The 18,794-nt window shown below is 28.7% G+C and overlaps 1 protein-coding gene across 9 annotated transcripts in view; it reads left to right on the top strand.

Moving 5' to 3' along the window:
• LOC145246633 (uncharacterized) overlaps nucleotides 1-18,794 on the top strand; it is a 205,418-nt gene that overhangs the window by 98,742 nt on the left and 87,882 nt on the right. For 5 of the 9 annotated variants that reach the window (XM_080108314.1, XM_080108319.1, XM_080108316.1 and 2 more), the window contains exon 3: nucleotides 2,158-2,197. In XM_080108314.1, coding sequence (XP_079964440.1) covers nucleotides 2,158-2,197 — 40 coding nt within the window. Of the gene's footprint in view, nucleotides 1-1,485; nucleotides 1,839-2,157; nucleotides 2,198-18,794 lie in introns of those variants that run through there. The other 4 variants (XM_080108321.1, XM_080108320.1, XM_080108318.1 and 1 more) reach the window with 4 other exon arrangements.

Below are 18,794 nucleotides of genomic sequence, written 5' to 3'. Positions count from 1 at the left end.
TATTTTCTTGGTATTATGAAAATGTTGAGCATTCCGTTTTTGCTTCCCTTATATAATAAAATGCATTATTGTCATTCAATGTTGTGGTCACTTCAAATGATGAGAGCTTAAAGAAATGTATTGGACTGAAAGACATCCAATAGATGTTTAGTTGAGCTTTTCTCCCGCCCACTCAGTTCTTAGAATTGGTCTGGATATTACCCCCCCCTTCTCCTTCCGGACATGTCCACTTCTTGGCCTTAGTTTTGTCCATCAAATCCACTTTGATGCTTACCCCTTTTCTATTGTCTCCTTGGCATTGGCTAACAAGTCAGGTGGCAGGCACAGAAAAGGTCTGAGTAGGATGGACGACACGATTGGCTAACACATGGCCGAAGCTGGACTGGTCAGCCTCTTTTTCTGAAACCTCCTTTCCTTTTTCTTACATAAACAGGCACACCTTTCTAATGTACATTCATTCTCTTTCTCTTTTACTTAATAATAGTATAATCGCAGATATACCCCCCCTTTTATCTTGATGACCTGAACTCTTTCAAATCTGAAGTAAATTAATGCCCAGTCATAGGTGGTTCCGCACCTTGTTTGGGACTTTCTTGATAAAAAATAAAATTAGAAAAAATCCTGATATCAATTAGATTGTGGTCTATGCAATAGCAATATATGGACCCCATTGTACACAAATACACATGTTTCCTGGGTTTAACGCTATTGTAAACGAATTCCCATATCTAACTTAGCTGATACAGAATTATAATATTCAGTTAAAAATAGGTGGCTATATGAAATAGATCTGATACAAGAATTGACAAAAAAGAAAGGAAAAAAATTGAATCCTATCCTCCATAAGCTCTAATCACTTTTAAATAAATATGATGCTAATTTTATAAATTCCAAACATTTTTCTGTTTTGGAGATGACGTTCGAATACATTAGTTGAGCATAATTTCCAACAAACAATGGATGTTTGAAATTGTAAATTTTATTTCGATTGGATTTAACAATTTTCAATGAAAAAAAAAATGTACCGTTCTTTCAAACACCTTTTACTTTTTTCTTATCCTTAAAGAACTGCTAAATATCTTTATTCTCCTGGAAAGTATTTCCTATCATTTATTATTCCTTGTTAGCCCCCCCCCACACACACACACACACACACTGCAGTGCTTTTATGTTGTAAGAGTGGAAAGCAAGTGATTTTTATAAATTAAAATTAAAACCACATTCTTAAAGCGTGAGTGTATTTATGACGATGATGATGATGCTGATAAGATGTTGCCTCAATCGGGCAACTCTTTGCAGGTCTGGCTGCACGTGTCCGTGTGTTCGTTCTAGTACTTTGGGTGCAGTGTGTGTGCTCTCTCCCTCTCTCCGTATGTAAATACATACATGCACACATATGAGAAGTGGGGTGGAAGAAGAGGAGATAAAAGAGTGTAATATCTGTGTGGTGGGAGTGGAGGTATGTGTGCAGCTGCTCTGTCCGCCGTCACCGCTGCCTCTGCCAGCAGCAGCAGCAGTTGCGACTGCTGCTGCTGTGTAAGTGCCAAATAAGAAATGGAAAAAGAAAGGAAGAGGGGAGGGGGGTACAGTCGATGGAGAAGAAAAAGAAGTTAAACAAAATTATAGAATTGGGAGGAAGGGGAAAAAAAAGCGAACATGTATACACACACATACATACACACAGAACACGCACACGTTATGTAAAAACAACCCCATTCCAACGATGTCCGTTACCTAAACTGGGCCCCTCTGATTAGAGAGGCCGGAACGGTCTTTTTTTTTGTCTGTTCGCTGGACGTTGGCAGTGTACCCTTTTACACCTACTTGCACAGGCCCAGGTATTATCTTTTTTATCCAACTCGGAAGGTCAAGTTTATGTTATGAGGGTATAGGAAGTAATGAAAATAAGATGAATGGTTATGCTTCTTTTTTTTTTTTTAATACTAGAGAATGATGAAGTAAATGAGGAAGAAGGAAGGGAGTTAAAGTGTGTGTGTGTGTGTGTGTATGTATGTATATATGTATGTATGTGTAAGTGTAAGGCAGACACTCGGTGTGTTTCTGTCGTAGATGGCCTTAATTCATATCTGCTTCTCTTGACAGCCAACTGCAGAACATGCATTTTCGCCCGGATAATTTTTTCCCTTCTCATTGCAGGCAACTAATGCAGACATGTCGAACCAGAATACTAGTGCAGGTGAGTCTTTTTTTTTTTTAATGTTATATATATATATATATATATATATATATATATATAAAATTATCATTATTATTATTATTATTATTATTATTATTATTATTATTATTCTCTTTCTTAACCTCATTTTAAAATCTTGAACTCTCTCTCTCAGACCGAAAAAAAATTTGATCTTAATTTTTAACACAATTTTACTCTTATTCTAAATTATTTTTTCTATTTTAAAAAAAAATTCTTAGCAAAAAACTATGTTGTGCTCTATTGTATTTTATATCTTGTGTATAAAAATTTATATATAATTACTTTTTTGATATATAATAAAGTGGAACCAGAAATGTTTGCATTTGGGAGCCAAGTGCATCTCTCTCTCTCTCTCTCTCTCTCTCTCTCTCTCTCTCTCTCTCTCTCTCTCATGCGTGTGTATGTGTGTCTGTCCTAGTTATTATGTCAGCAGCATTGCGCAACCAAAGCTTAAATAGCGATTTCTCCATTGATTCCCCCTCCCAACCCGTTTTGTCTGCCCTAGTAATTCTCTCCGTCTGTCAGTCTGTCTGGGTGATACAGTTTATTAGTAGGTTAATACTCCCACCCACAACAACACTGCACCGGCCATCCCCCAACTAACTGTTGTGTAAACTCGGCTAAACCGATTTTACTTCCTACTTCCACTCTTTATTTTTTTATTTCATTTTATCATTTGTACTACATTCAATAGCAGCGTGTATGAGGAGGGGGGCGGTACCGACTGTTGATTTTTTTTTTTTTTTTTTTTAATACCTATATAAACCATTAAGCATGTTTTTTTTCCTTTTTGGATAAGTTTAAACGTTGATTTTGGAACTATCCATTTTCCATTATATTTCGTCATCATGTAGTTTGTTCCTCTTCAATTTTCACACCGACTTTAAATAACAGCAGGACCCTATTTCACACTAAATAGATTTTCATAAGCAAAAGTGCTTATGAGTTTAATCATTTTTACCCCAGAAATGTTTTTTTTTTTTTTTTGTATCAATGAGAACTTACAGAAGGATTGGGTGACGATGGGGAGGGTAAATATTCTTATAAAATTTTCATGATAAACTTAATCTTATAAATTAAGTTAAAAATAGGTGTCCAAGGTATATCTATACAGGTGAACTTTTTTTTTTATTATTGCTTAAACATCAAAAATATATTTTTGTTGAAACTTTCAATTTATTCTATTGACTAGGGTTGTGTTAGTCCGCTTTAAATATTTCTGAACTGTTTTGCATTTTACATGTCCCCACCTCTCATTGTTCAGTTAGGTTTCTGCTGCTGGTCTGCTTATTTTGGGGGGTTGGGGGGATCTTTTATGATTTCCATGTGTGTGTATTTGTATGTGAAGCAGCCCCTTTTTCAATTGGGTCAGCTGTCTGCACTTGTCTTTGCCAAAGAAGAAACTACATGTGTTAGGCTCATACTAGGCGAAATAATAATCTTACATGAACTACAGCAATACTTATTTTGAATTTAATTGGCAAGTGCGATGGAACCTGTTTTTAATAAAGAATCACAATTTTTGTCTGTACTAGGCCATTCCTATCACAGACTGTGTCCGAGGACAGTCAAACATTTTGGGTCAGTCTTTAAAAAAAAAAGGACGTTTATGATTTTTTATTTATTTATTTTTTTTTTTTTTTAACCTAAATAAAATTATTACAATACATATTTTTGGACATCCTACAGTGTATGAAGTATACATGGATATTTGATATTAATATGATATATCTTTATTTTATATATATTATTTATTTTTAAAAAAGTTTCTTGAATTTTGCAATTATTTGTATTCATTTTTTTAGCCTGATGAGACTCTTTAAATGTTTCTGGCTTTAGTCGAAGCATGTGTGCATTTATGTAGCCAGTTTGTGTAAATAACAATTTATACTAAATACCTGTTATTCTGCACTATTATATAAACACGGAAACATTTAAAAGATTATTTCTGATCCAATCTTTCAAACAACCAATGTAGTCAAATTGGAGAAAAGAGAAAGTTGTTTAGTTAATGTGAAGAATTGGTTATTTGATATGTGAAGCTCCATCTGTACATTTGCTTTATGTTGTTCTTGGCCTAATCCTACTTTTGTTGTCTTCTGCCCCAGCCTAGCCCTGATTTGGTGGTACTGATGGCCCCCTATCTGCAGTTGTGTTCTTCCTCATTGTTGTTGTGATATATATATACCATAATCACCGCCACTACCACAGGTCCTGAAGTAGGCCAGTGGCAGGTTGGAGTGTAAATAATTAAAACGGTGAAGTTGCTAAGGAATGCTGGTGATCCATGTCTGTAGGCTGACTGGTGTATTGATTTTTTTGTCCTGCCCTCTTTTTCTTAGTAGGCAGGTTTTTTACTTGCCTACGAGCACCCCACCGGTGGCAAGATCTGTGGGATTCAACAGAACTGTTACGTAATGAGTTTTTGCAATGGACAACACTTTGGAATGAACGGGAGGTATAAGGCCAGGCCAGTACACATCCTTCTTCATTTCTGATCACTTTGACAACTACTGATACTGCCACCAACCATCGTTATCATCGCCATCTCTTCATCCCCAGCAAACCCTCGTTGTTAAGGGGTTTTCACCTTATTTCTCACCCTAATAGTTTATCGAATAGAAGAAGGGATTTGAAAAATGGGGCTGCAAACCACTTTTTCTTTTAGAATGAAAAACAAATCCTCTTTAAAAGGGGAAAAATAGTAAATCTCTTTAAATATTTTTCTTTAATTCGTAGAAAGAAAAAAACTGCCTTGAGTCAAATTATTAGACATTAATTACAAATAACAAGAGAAAAACTATTTAAACTGGTTGATTAAAAAAAAAAAACTGGCATCTAGAAAATGTGTACCTATGTATATGTGCGTGAGTGTTTGTTACTTGTGTTTGTGTTACATATGTAAACACTACCAACTCTTTAATTCTTTTTTAAATTAACAAAATTTACTTTAATTTTACTTCTATTAAATATTATTTCAACTTGTTTTTAACTGAAATACATTTTCTAGTTTATTTTATTAAATATATTATAATCCGTTGGGCTAATTTTAGAACTGAAGCAAAAGTAAATATTTATATATAAACTTTAAAAAAATTTTTTTTTTAATTTTGTTAATTTTTATTCTGCTATTTAGTTTTTGAGGCATTTGCTTAACCCTACAATAAAAATTAAACTGTTTTAGCTTATATTCAGTTTGCATCTTTCAGGCATGGGACATATTTAATATTTATTAGTTTTTCGTTTAAATTTAAATAATCTTTGGTTTTATTCCGTTTATACATTTAATTTATGATAAGAATCTCTCTAACTAGATTGATTATCAAGTAGATTTAAAGATAGTATTAATAATGAAAAGAAAATCAACAAATAATGCTAAATAAATACAACATTATTCGATTTCAAATAATTAAAAATTAAAATAAATACATTACTTATTACTAGGGCTGTAACAACAGAATATTCTTTTCATTCTTTTGACTCTCAAGTATATAGCCGACACGGTAAGACACAGTCAATCAACCGAGAAACACATCAGTCTATATAAAAGCATATATAAGATATTAACGGATATATACTCAAGAGTCAAAACAATGAAAAGAATATGCTGTTGTCACAGCCCTAATTATTACATCCATTATTTAATGGAAGAGTTTTGTAATTTAATTCCAGTTAAATACTTTAAAATGCTTTTATATTAAAAATCGATTTTTATTTACATTTCTGTTAACACATTATTTTTTATTCTAAATTAACTTATTAAAGAAAAAACATTTTTTTAAAGAATTAATGCATTTACATATCAGTTTTCTTTAAGCTCTTTCTATAGTTTTGAAAATCATCTATAAACTTAATTTTTGGCTATTATGCTTTCTAAATTCAATTACTTTTTATGCTTGTGAGATTTCAAAAATTTCCAGAAATTGTTTTATTTTCTCATTTCTTATATTGAAAATCTTTATGAAATTCAAATTTCTTTTACAAAAATTAAAAAAAAAAAAAAAAAATTTCACATAATTGAGTTTTTAGGAAGAAGAAAAAAACAGCTATGTAATTTTTTATTAAGCTGTTGATATACTGTTTTCTATAGTTTAAATCAATGCCTAATTAAATTATAATTTTTCTTTTGCCCTTTGAAGCATATAAATTATATTTTATTGATAAAAATAAATATATTTAAGTATTTAAAAAGCTCATATATTATGAATGCTCAATTCTGAAATAGAAAATATATATCTATGCCAATTAAATTTTAGATAATCTACTAGCTCAGATTAAATGAAGAGTTTAATGTGAAATTCTCTCAAGTTTACCGACTATAATTACAGTAGGGTTGATTTGTAAATAATATGGATGAAAAGAAAATATATGTATATATATATATATATGTGTGTGTATCAATATATATTTATTACTAATTTAGATAATATTCAAATATATGAATAACACCAAGTGATTCTAGATAGTTCCATATTAGAGCGATAAAAATTTTAAAATTTATAGCTTATTCATGGACAGATACTTTTAATTGTTCGTTTAAAAATTTTGGGTTCTTATTTGCAAAAAAAAAAAGCTAGTGTACAATTTTGAAATGAACAATTAAAACATGTATCTATTCCTAAATAAGTAGTGATATGTTTGTATTTGCTTTCATACACAATTTGAATGATGAACAGAATATATAATGATTAACAATAATTTGACTTATGCTTTTTTTTTCTTTTTTTTTTTTTTTGTAATTTAAGAATCATTAGAGCTTATTTTGATATGACATTTACACCTGCATAATACTATATATATATATATATATATATATATATATATATATATATATATATATATATTCAGCAGATGAATACACATTAACAGGTCAACATTAATTGAAAAGCAAACAATTAAAATAAAAAATGATTACAAATTGTGTTTCCTTTACATTTAAATGAGTTTATACTTACCTAAAATACATAACCTTAAAATAAGTTTTTAATTTGATTCACTAAGCTCCTCTATGGAACAGTCCATTTGCCACGATGTTGCCATTGTTTAAAAAATTGATGTACAAAAATAATGGAAATCTTGTCCAAATCTTGCATTGATAATATATAGTTAAATATAATTGGCTTTCGAAATTATATTCATAGAAAATAAATATAAGAAAAACTATCTTATAAACGATTCTTTACAATTTTAAAAAGTGCCATTTCTACGCCAATTAACTTAAAAAGAAAACACCAAATTACTATTGCACTTTAAAGTATTGTCCCATCCTTAGATGTGTTCAACAAATCATTCACAATTGTTTAAATGGATATTTTGGCATTAAATATCTACAAACATCTTAATATGTGATGAAAAAACAAACACAAAAAACATGTTATACCAATAATCTTATTGTAAATACTGATAAATTTAGAACAAATCATTGTTGCATCGTATTTTATTCTTTGAGAAAATATAAGAATTATTTTGAGCATTCATCATTGCAACTTTATTACATTAGCTTATTTTTAACGTTTTATTTTCAAACTAAAAATAACTAAATATTTTTATGAAGAACATTATTTGTATGGAAACAAATGTTGTGATAAACGTTTGACACACCTGTATATACATTTGTTTCTGTGTATAGGATCAAATACTAAACTCATTAACTGGTCATTATGAATTTTTGGAACATAGCTACTATGTGTAAACATGGATGGGTTATCTTTGATATTTGTTTTATGTGAAGGAGTAACGAAATGATGAAAATTCAGACACCTTCAATTTTTGTAATAAATGTTAGCTAAAAATTAATAAATTTCAGTTTCTTTGGTTTATTTTAAAAGGTTTTTTAGAAGGATTATATAGGCATAACTTTCTATTTGAAATTTCAAATATTTCAGATTTGCATAAAGTTTGATCCATAGTCATTCAAACTCCTCAAGCTTAAACTTAAAAAATTTTGACATTTTCTAGAATCAAAGTCATATAATGGAGTTTAGCCGAAATTGGAATAAAGATTTGAGGCATAAGGTTTAGTAACATATCTTTTTAATCCTCATCAGTTGTAAAAGTGATGCAAGACTGTTCTGTTCAAGGAAATAGTTTTACCTGTCCTTGGATGGTTATTCTTCTAGTAATGTATGTGAGAGAGATAGTTGGCTTGTGTTATGTATGTAAAAAATCTTAATTAGTAGATTATAATCCAATTCTTTATAATTGACATCTTTTGACTAATAAAGAATATCTTCAATTTCGAAATCAAAATGCTTAATTCTATGCGAATATTGTTTTGATTTTTAAAAAAATATACTTTTAGTTCTAACGATATAACATTTTTTCACACATATATGGAAAATTTTCTATAAAACATTAATTACAGTTTGAAAGGCATTTCAAATATTAAACATTTTTTACCTAATAAAGTTAAATAGAACTAGTAAAACAAATCTTAAGAACAGATTTGATGAATTCTTACATTTTTAAACATGACTCTACAAGTACATTTGTGGGGTCTATCTAATAACATTTAAAAGAACTTTATATATATATATATATATATATGTGATGATAACCACTTATCAGAAGTTTGCCCTCTCTTCAGGTTGATATTGAGCATCTATCTGCACATGGATGACTCCTCAGCCCAGCTTTACTCTTGCATAGTTGTTTACAGATGTGGCAGGGGAACTTGCAAATTGGTGGTACTTGTGGAAAGACTTTATTATGCACCTTTGAATGTCTTGTCAAACCACTTGCTGAGTGCAAAAATACTTAGGTGGTCTGGGTGGCAGCACATCCTCATAAAATTCTTGTTATATATAGTTATATACTAAATATGCTTTATAAATATGACTATAATTTGTAAAATTTAAGATATAAAAATAATTTAAAAAATAAACTAGTTTATTAAAACAAAATGTAATGAAGATATATATATATATATATAAACATTTTTTTTTCACTCCTAATAATCCATTAAGCATTAACTATTTGGTCCAGATCAAGATTTCAGTCCCCCCTCACGCTTTCTATTAAGAGAAGATATGCAGTTTTCATTCTCTCATTAACATGTACTTTAGCCATAACCCAATTCAAGTATGTCCATCTATTTAGATGATACATGAGTTTCACTTCACTATTCTGCAAATATGCATTCTAATAACGATCTATTACATTTCCTAACATTTATCACATTTTACTTGCACATTTTTGGAAGATTGCTTAATTATTTCACTTATTTAACATGAACATTGAATATTTATTAGATGCAATTTTTACATGAAGTTTTGAAACATTGAAGGCACCACTCAAACTCATGTTATATAAAATAAACAGATTTTTATCCGTTTGTGCCTTCATATATTAAATTTAGTTTGTATAGAATGAATTGAGTTTTTTGGAACGATGACATCAGCTAAAAACGTTTAAGTTTTAATTTCATTAAAACCTACCTTTTCTTGTGATGTAGGTGGGTTAACTATTACTTCCTCCTTGCTGTTAATATCTCATACTTAAGCTTTAATTCCCCTTCTGTTCCATAAATGACCCACTTTTTCATGCTTCTCAATTTCTTTTTCTTTGGTGCTTTTTAGTGATCCATTTCTAAATCGGTGGTCCACCCCTCCCTTGCAGGGACTCTCCTTATTTTAACTGCCACTTTTTCTCAGTATGGAAAAAAAGGGAAAAATAACAGATAAAAATACAAACAATGACATGAAAAGTAATTTGGAATTTTTTTTCTTCATCGATTTCAACCCAATCATCTGAGTAACAACTAAAACCAAAATAAATCACTTTCGAATATATATGTGTGTGTGTGTGTGTGTGTGTGTGTGTGTGTGTGTGTGTGTGTGTGTGTGTGTGTGAAGGGTGGGAATTCCGTTATAGAAACGATGATTTAATTAGAATAAAATAAAATACGCATCAAGTGCACTTGATAGCCAAATCACAACGCATTATTAGGAAAATAAACAAATATTTTACTCCAAACTCCAGTATGTACTGAGGATGGAGTTGGGTTACGAAATATATTTAAATTATAAATTTCAAGCAAGTAAAATATTTGTTCATTTTCCTAATAATGCATTGTGATTTGGCTATCAAGTGCACTTGATGCGTATTTTATTTTATATATATGTATATATATATATGTTTGAATTTGGATCTTGTATAAACTATTTTTATAGCTGTAAATGTTTTATTGTAGTATTTTTTTTTTTTTATTAATCTGTTTATTATTTTTAGAAATCGGTAGGATTTTATACAAAATATTTGCTACCATATCATCTAAGGAGACATACATATCAAAACTTTATAAATTAACACACTTAAACATAAATGTATGTTTACATATGTGTAAAAGATAATGTTAAGTCGACTTATGCCTGCCAAGTTTCAATTTTTCAATTTTGACCCCTTACCAGTAATTTTCCCCCAGCTAAAAACGAGATCAAATTTGTTCAACAGGTCCAAATACCCTATGTATCAAGTTTCAAGTCTGTAGACCAAAAGTTAACAGTAGTTCGATAGACAGTTCTGCACATGTACACACAAGGTCACTTATATATAAGTAATTTAGGAATTCTTTTATTTGAATAAACCATAGAAATTTAATTTTAAAATATTTTTTTATGAAAATCAGGTGAATATTTAGTTTTTTTTTTTTTTGTTTGTTTTTTTGCTTTGAAGCTGATTTTTTCACTTTCATTATTTCAATCTATTATTCAACTTTATTAATACATCATCCGTCTTTTAATGATTCACGTTTAACTTTCTCAATTTCTATTGTAGCTATGAACTAATATTTCTATTTAAATTTTATCTGTTTTTCCAGATTCATATTAAAATTGCATTTTCAACATCTTTTGTTAATTTCTCTATTTTATAAACACAAACACATTGTTTTGATGTAACTTTATTCTTTGAAAATATATTTTACTTGAATGTGAGCATCTATCTGAATGAATAAATTTAAAAATCCTAAAAGTATAAACTCTTATTCAGATAATGTGTATCCCAGATCCAACAAACTATTGCATATCTATTTGTGGGAATGTCTATGCTAGGGTTGTTTTTTTTTTTGTCTGTGAATTGAGAAATGACACTGCTGCACAACAATTGTGCATTATTTCCATTCAAATCTCACGTGATAAATAACTTGTAAAACATGTTGTTATTCTGTGCATTTACGCATTTCTATACTTAAGATTTCATTACTTTATCTTGAAATTTTCAACAAAGTTATTTTTTAGGACAAATTATCTAATATTAAAAATAAAACTAATGTATATCATTTTTAAGAATATGCAGGCAACTGAGGACCACCTTTAAATTTAATGTTCCTTTGATACTTCCTTATTCGGAGAAAACTAGTTCAATCCACCTAGGGTGAATACCGTACAATAACAATTTTAAGAATAAATTTGATACATTTTATAAATAATTATAAAGGAAGGAATTTACAAGAACATTTTTGGGATCTATTTGATGAAATATTTAAGAAATATTATTGATTAAAATGAGATATAAAAATCAATAAGTTGTTAAATACATTACGTTTATTTCAAAATCATGTAATAACATAACTTGCAATTGTAATCGGATTATATTTTTGATGGATCATTTTTAAGTGTTACTTTTATTACTTAGTTTTCATTGCTTGTATATAAAATGTACCTGCTAAAAATAGTATTCAATATTTTGTCATAAAATCTTTCTCATACATTTCTTTTTCTAATAAAATCTGATTTTATAATTTTTTGTACTTTTTTATATCTGGTTTTACTTCATAAATAGTTTTCTATTACTGCTGTAGTGTAAAGAGTTTAATCGTGGGTTTATAGCATTTTCAATTTTGTTGAATTGACCCATCCATACTAAAATAACTTAAAAATGATTGAAATTGGCTCAATTTTTTCCTATTTGGGGAAACCGTTTTTACCATTTTCTTTTTACAACACGTTGTTTGCAAACTATAAGAATTTAATTTACTTGCAGAAATCTGTTTTCTGGTTTTGTTCATATCTAAAATAAAAGGCTATATTTCAAAACTATTTACCTGATTTTAAAGTAAACAATTATTAATGATCTCAATCAATGAAGTAATCAATAAAATGCTCCACAACTTAAATCCAATCATTTATTTGATATCAGGAAGCATAAATTCTCTAAAAGTTTCAACCGAAAAAAACATACAATGAAGGAGATAAATGCTTCAGGTATGTTATGTAAACATGTGCTGCTATAGATGTTGACTTTACAACTACAATTTGGTAAACCCTCTCTCCAACTGTTGAATTTTTCCTCTCACTAAAATTTCATATTAATCACAAGTAAATGGAATTTTAATTTGGATCTTGCATCATTGAATTTACTTTTACAAAAGCTTAGTTTACACACATGCCATAGTGTCTTATTTCCAGGAATTAATCATTTTCTTTAATTTTCTACTGCTCGATTATATATACATATATTTCTAATCGGACAATATATTTTCAGAACAAATTACTCGATCAAGTTTAGAATGGCATCAATGTATAAAAGATTAACTGTACAAGGACATTTTTTCAGGTATATCTGTTGACATATATAAGAAAATTTCATCTGTATATTTGTAAAGATCTTTATCCTGCCCCTCTCCCCAAATCAGCAAAGATTAGATCATTCCTGTAATGACTTGGTCCCTGTTTATTTTGCGGTGGGAGTTTAGTTCTGTGCTGTCCTAAGAGGTCCACCCTTCCAGGCTTTGCCTTCTTTCTTTGAGAAGGGTTCAGTTTATTGCTAATCACCTGAAGCGTCCTTACCGGTAAATGCCAATGGGCTGCCCAGGTACTTTATACAGGTCAGAGTGCCTCTCCTCTGTAGCACTTTCTCAATCCCACTTTCTGATCCTGGTGTCTAAGTTCTTGGAGTGGGAGAGAACTAAACAGCATTCATATCATATATTAATTTTCTGAAATTGGTATGTGTTATATATATATATATAATTTTGACAGCTTGCTGATTTCTTCTGTTGTAAATTTCTGACTTCACTTTTAAACTATGGGAACTGAAAGTAAATATCCGGTAAGCTTGAGAGCAGAAGTGGTGACTATTTCCAGATACAACCTAAATTTATATGTAAATATAATATAGACAATAAAAATGGATAAAATTTTATTCAAAGCAATAAAATTTAACACTTCTAAAAAACGGTCAGTTTGATCGTTAATCTTAAACTATATATTCTATAGTAATACTCTTCTGCATATACAGTGTAAGTATGTATGCATGTATAATATAAACAAAGAAATGTTATTAATTTGTCAACCAGAGATGAGGGATGCAAACGAAATGAAGGAAAGTAAAGACTGTAATTGTATTTGATAAAAATTAATCTGCATCTAATATGTATCAATGCACCCAAAAGAAGAAATATTGAAACTGGTTTTAAGACATCGGATGCAAATTAATCAACTTACAAAATAATGCTTGAAGTATTTTTGGAATTCTGGAATTTGGATTAGAGGTTTGGTACCCATATTATGAAATATAACTTGAAGGTGGAGAAAAAGTGTCAGTTTATGAGAAATTCTTTTAACCTTATCTTATAAAGGAATTGTTTTGTTTTTTTTTAAAAAGAGTCAGGTTGGAGAAAAGCAAGAAAGGAAAAAAGATAAACTCTTGATAAAGTAAAAAGGAAGTAGATAAAAATAATCATTAAGCTTGCAGCATTTGAAAATAAAAACTCTTTCCTTTTTTGTTACATTTTATGATAAAGTATCCTCCCCCTCCTCCAAATAAAAAGCAGCATGTCTCTATACATATAATGAAAAAACAAAACAGCTGTTGATATGTTCCATATAGGTTTCAAAACCGATTTCTAATCGTGTGAGAATTAAACTGGGCAAATCATCATCATCATCATCATCATCATCGCGTTTCTTACCCTTGTGCTACTTGTCTGAATCTCCTCTTGTTGTCTATCAGTATTATAAAGACTACCATTGCTACCGTTACCATCTATGTTGCAGTTAATGCTACTTGGAATTGCATACTGTGTCAGGTTGTAATGACATCAGTTTAGGACGAGATGACTTTATTCACTAATGACTATGATTATCAGAACAGTGCAGTGGCCCGAAAGCTGTGCCTCCCCTCTCCCCACTTCTCCATCCCATGATTTTCTATTCCAATCAAACAACTAGTCGACCTGGGACTCATGAAATATTAACAAGTTGCAGATGCAGTTAGTATTTTAAGAATTACAATCTCAAATTCTTCACTGCAATCAGCTGCTGCCTGTGCCCAGTTACCGGCTCACTTTTGTTTGACGACAATACACTTGTACGCGTGTTTCTCTGTCTATACATGCTTGTACTAAATTTTAACATTCTCTTTCCTATCGGTTTTTATACAAATCTTATTAAAACATCTTCATTATTGTTTAAATATCAGAAAGCTTTGATTGAATAATACATCAGAAACTTCGTAACAATAGCAAAATGGTAGTGGTTTTATTGTACGTTAATCAATACGATATCGATCTACTTTTTATAACAAGAAAGTTATGAAAAACAATACCCTTAATTTGCTTAAAAAAACAAAAACAACAAAACTATTGTATTCACTGTTGATGGATGTGTATCTAAAGGGTCATTTAAATGAAAAATCTTATCAACCTTTTGATTTATTCTCTCCATATTTTTTAAATATTTCAGCTTTTTATTTGGATATTTTATACTCATCATAGTATTGAAACAATTTTGTTCATCATTGTACTTTTTCATTAGTTTTATTATTAAAACAGTTTATTTTGTTCTTTGGTTTCAGGCAATCTTTCTCGGCTTCCCTTTATAATAGACATTGTCTGTGTACTAACTTCCTTTATGCTATTAGACATGTTTCAAATTTGATAGGTATTATATATTGAATTTTTATGAAAAATTACCTTTTCTTTAAAGAAGAACCCCCTTCCCTCCCCAAGGGGAACATAAATCAACCAGTTACCCACCTCTCTGATTTTAATGAAATTTATGACAAATAGATTCTCAAAATGTTATCAAATTTGGATTCCTAAACCCACAACTTTAGTTATGTACGTTCTATGTTCACATTATTTTCACCAGAACACTTGATGTTTTTGATGTGAAGTATTTGGAATACTGACCCTTTCTTTTTATTGAAAGGGTCCTTGAGATAACATAGCACCTGCACGATAAGTAACAGACACAAAATAAAATTCATTCTAAAGTGTTAAGCAAATTTTTAAAAACTTGTGTAATCTCAACTTTCATAGGCGTTTTATCACATTAATGTTTTTTATTGTTTTATAATATTCTGCTTTCTTGCACTTATTATTAACGGTTCTATGTGTGTCTCTTTATGAACCTGTCGCAGGATTGTTATTCCAAAATAATCTGATAGATTCTCTTTTTTTTTTTTTTTTTTTTTTTTCCAAAAAAAAAAAAAAAACTTGAGAAAATCCCATAGTTATAAAAACATGTGTTGTAACCATGGAATTTTCTTAGTTTTTATTTGTTTAAAGTGTAAAAAATGTTTTAGGTTTCGAATTTTGTATAAATAAGTTAAACGTCATTAAAACATAACTTATAAAGACAGTAAAATTATAAAACACGTGTCATTTAATGCACACTTTATTGTTGATAAGTTACAGTTTTGTTTCTCTCTCTCTCATACACACATGGTATGCATAATTATTATTACATTATTCATTCTACCATTAATTTTATCCTTTGAAATTAATATTAAATTCAAACTCCATTTACCTGAATTAAAAAGTAAATTCAATATTTACATTTATTTAACTGTTTTTCTCATCTTAGTTGTTATGTTCACAATGTTTCGGTCATTGTACTCTCTTGCTTTCTTCAACCATTGTCTCATAGTTAATGAAATTTGAATTTAACTTGTTTAATCAACTGGAATAGATTATCTTTATCAGTGTTCCATATATCTAGTATGAGTTAATATTGTTTTTGAGTTTCTACAACAGAGAATACAAGTAATAAATAATTATGAAATTTTTTTTATATAAAGAAAATTATAAAATGAATCATTTTTTGACAGTTGGACTTTTAGTTATGTTCTTTTTTTGGTTTTTGGAAGTTTTTATTCTCAATGTTATTGATACCGTGTGTTCATTTTTTATGAAATCTTTTATTAATTTTAGATTATTAACTAGAAATTTTACGTATCTATTATGTTCAAATATTCTCACTTATATATGATCACATATTACTCAAGGATGACATAAATCCGCTTCAATGCATATATAAAGTTTCTAATGTAGATTTATCTATCTCTTCAACTTTATTTTTAACAGATATTCCTCATTCATTATAAAACTAATATTCATTAAAGAAACATATCTTTAAGAAGTATAAGTTTTATTAAAATTGAATTAATGTTTAAATAAAGCTAACATACAAAATATGGAAATAAAGTATGAAGAAATAAAAACTTATTGAAAGTGATTTAAGAAACGTGAAATATTGTTTGTTTTGCTAAGTTATTATGTTGTTTTGTTGTTTACCCATTTAATGAATTTTCAAAGTATTGTATTACACATAGACACACACATGTTAAAAGTTTAATTCATTTTGCACCAATGTTTTGAAGCATAACTTCACTCGTTAGCTATCAATTTAATGCACTTGTGAATATTTATTTTCTGGTAGAAACTCTAAATAATAAACATTTAACATCCACATTCCATAACTATTAATTTATTGATGAATCTTTCAACTTTCTAAATTACCTAAAAAAATATTTTTTATTTTCATACTCATTTAATTTGCTTTCTTTGCAAGTAAGATATTTAAAACACAATCTTTGTTCTGTAATCAGTTGGTAATTTTAGATTCATTCAAAATACATTGTAAAAATTGTTTTGAATAAAAAAAGAAAAATGTGAAAATTATCTGATAATTTTGATAAAAATGTACACAAATTCTTTTCAATAAAGTCTGTTTTAGTACTTTTAAAAATTATAAATATTGTAGAAACCCATAAGATGAATAAATGAAATTAAACTTCAATGTTTTTACCTAAAATAATTTTAATTTGCTGTTTTTTTTTTTTTAATGAAACAATGAATTGTGATCGAATGCTTAAATAAAACTTATTAATAAAAACAAAGTGCAGGATTCTTTTTAATAACATTTTAAATCATATTTCTAATGTATTTGCAATTTTTTTCTTATATATATAAAAAAATGTATCTGCATCTTAAACTATTCTTTCTCAACTTATTCTTCGTTCTATAAACACTCGTTATTTATAAATTATCAATTTTCTGTTTCAAAGAATAAACTGTTCATTTAAAGAATATTTAAAATCTTTTAACAGTTTATGTGCACATGTTTTTTGTATTTTTCATCAGCTGTAGAAGAGAAATATTAATGATATTAAAATGATATATTGTCAAAACTGATGAGCATTGTGGATAGACATATTTGCATACATTTTACGTTTTAGTTACACATTGCACCTTCATCTTTTTTTTTTTTTTTTTTTTACAAAAAAAAATGTGAAGGGAGAGGGATGCAGGATACACATTATAATCAATATTTATATCTGTGCGCTTGTCAAAACAAACACTACCCGGAAGAGATGGAGGAGCATGAAGCAACATGCGCTCTTATTAGATTTAGTTTTGTCTAGATTTCATATATTTTATTGTTTAGATTTCATATATTTTATTGTCTAGATTTCATATATTTTATTGTCTAGATTTCATATATTTTCAAATGGTTTCAAATTATCTTCAATCGATTTCTCGTGGTGATAGTTTTTTTTACCACTTTTCATTATTCATCCTTTCTATTTAACAACTTTATTATGAAAATAGAATGTTTAGATCTGAACACTTATATAAGGCTTTATTTTTCTGTCATTCTTAATTACAAATAGCATTTCAATTTTCTTGATTTTTCTTTGCAGTTGTGATCTCAAGTTGATTTTTACATAATTATAAATTATACTGAAATCATATGAATTGAATAAAGTTTATTTCACATTAGAGCATTTTTTGTTCAGTTATATATATTACACACATATGAAAGAATATTTTTATGCGCATTGTATATTAGAATTTTGCTTAAGGGTCATATCTGTATTTCATTGGATGGTGTTTTTATTTAGAGTCTTTTCGTTGTTGTTTCTTATTTATTTAAAAAAAAAAAGCACTTAGCAGAATAATTGATTAATATTAATTCGTTAAAGCAATCTATTTGAAGAACATTCTACTTATATGGAATTAAAAACATAAAATAAACTTTTATGCTAGTAACTCACTTTACCAAATAAAGAAGTTTATCAATCATTTACAACTCTATTAAGTAATTTGTTTTTTTACAATCTTAAGCAAATTTAATTTTATAGATTTTAAAATGAAAGTAAATTTTCATATTGACAGTATTTGATTTTCTATGATCTATAAATTATGAATGTCTTTATAGTCTGTCATCTAAAGGCAGAGGTGAATCCTAGTATGTTTCTGTGCAGTGATGGTCTGCACAACTTTGTTTCTCCGTTTCTTGTGAAAACTTTATTACTAAATACAAAGGTATTTTAGCGGATAATATATTAT

The sequence above is a fragment of the Euprymna scolopes genome, chromosome 24 (assembly GCF_053919585.1).
Source record: "Euprymna scolopes isolate OS-2025 chromosome 24, ASM5391958v1, whole genome shotgun sequence".
Lineage (NCBI taxonomy): Eukaryota > Metazoa > Mollusca > Cephalopoda > Sepiida > Sepiolidae > Euprymna > Euprymna scolopes.
Note: the sequence above shows the minus strand (reverse complement) of the source record. Positions and strands in the feature narration are given on the sequence as shown.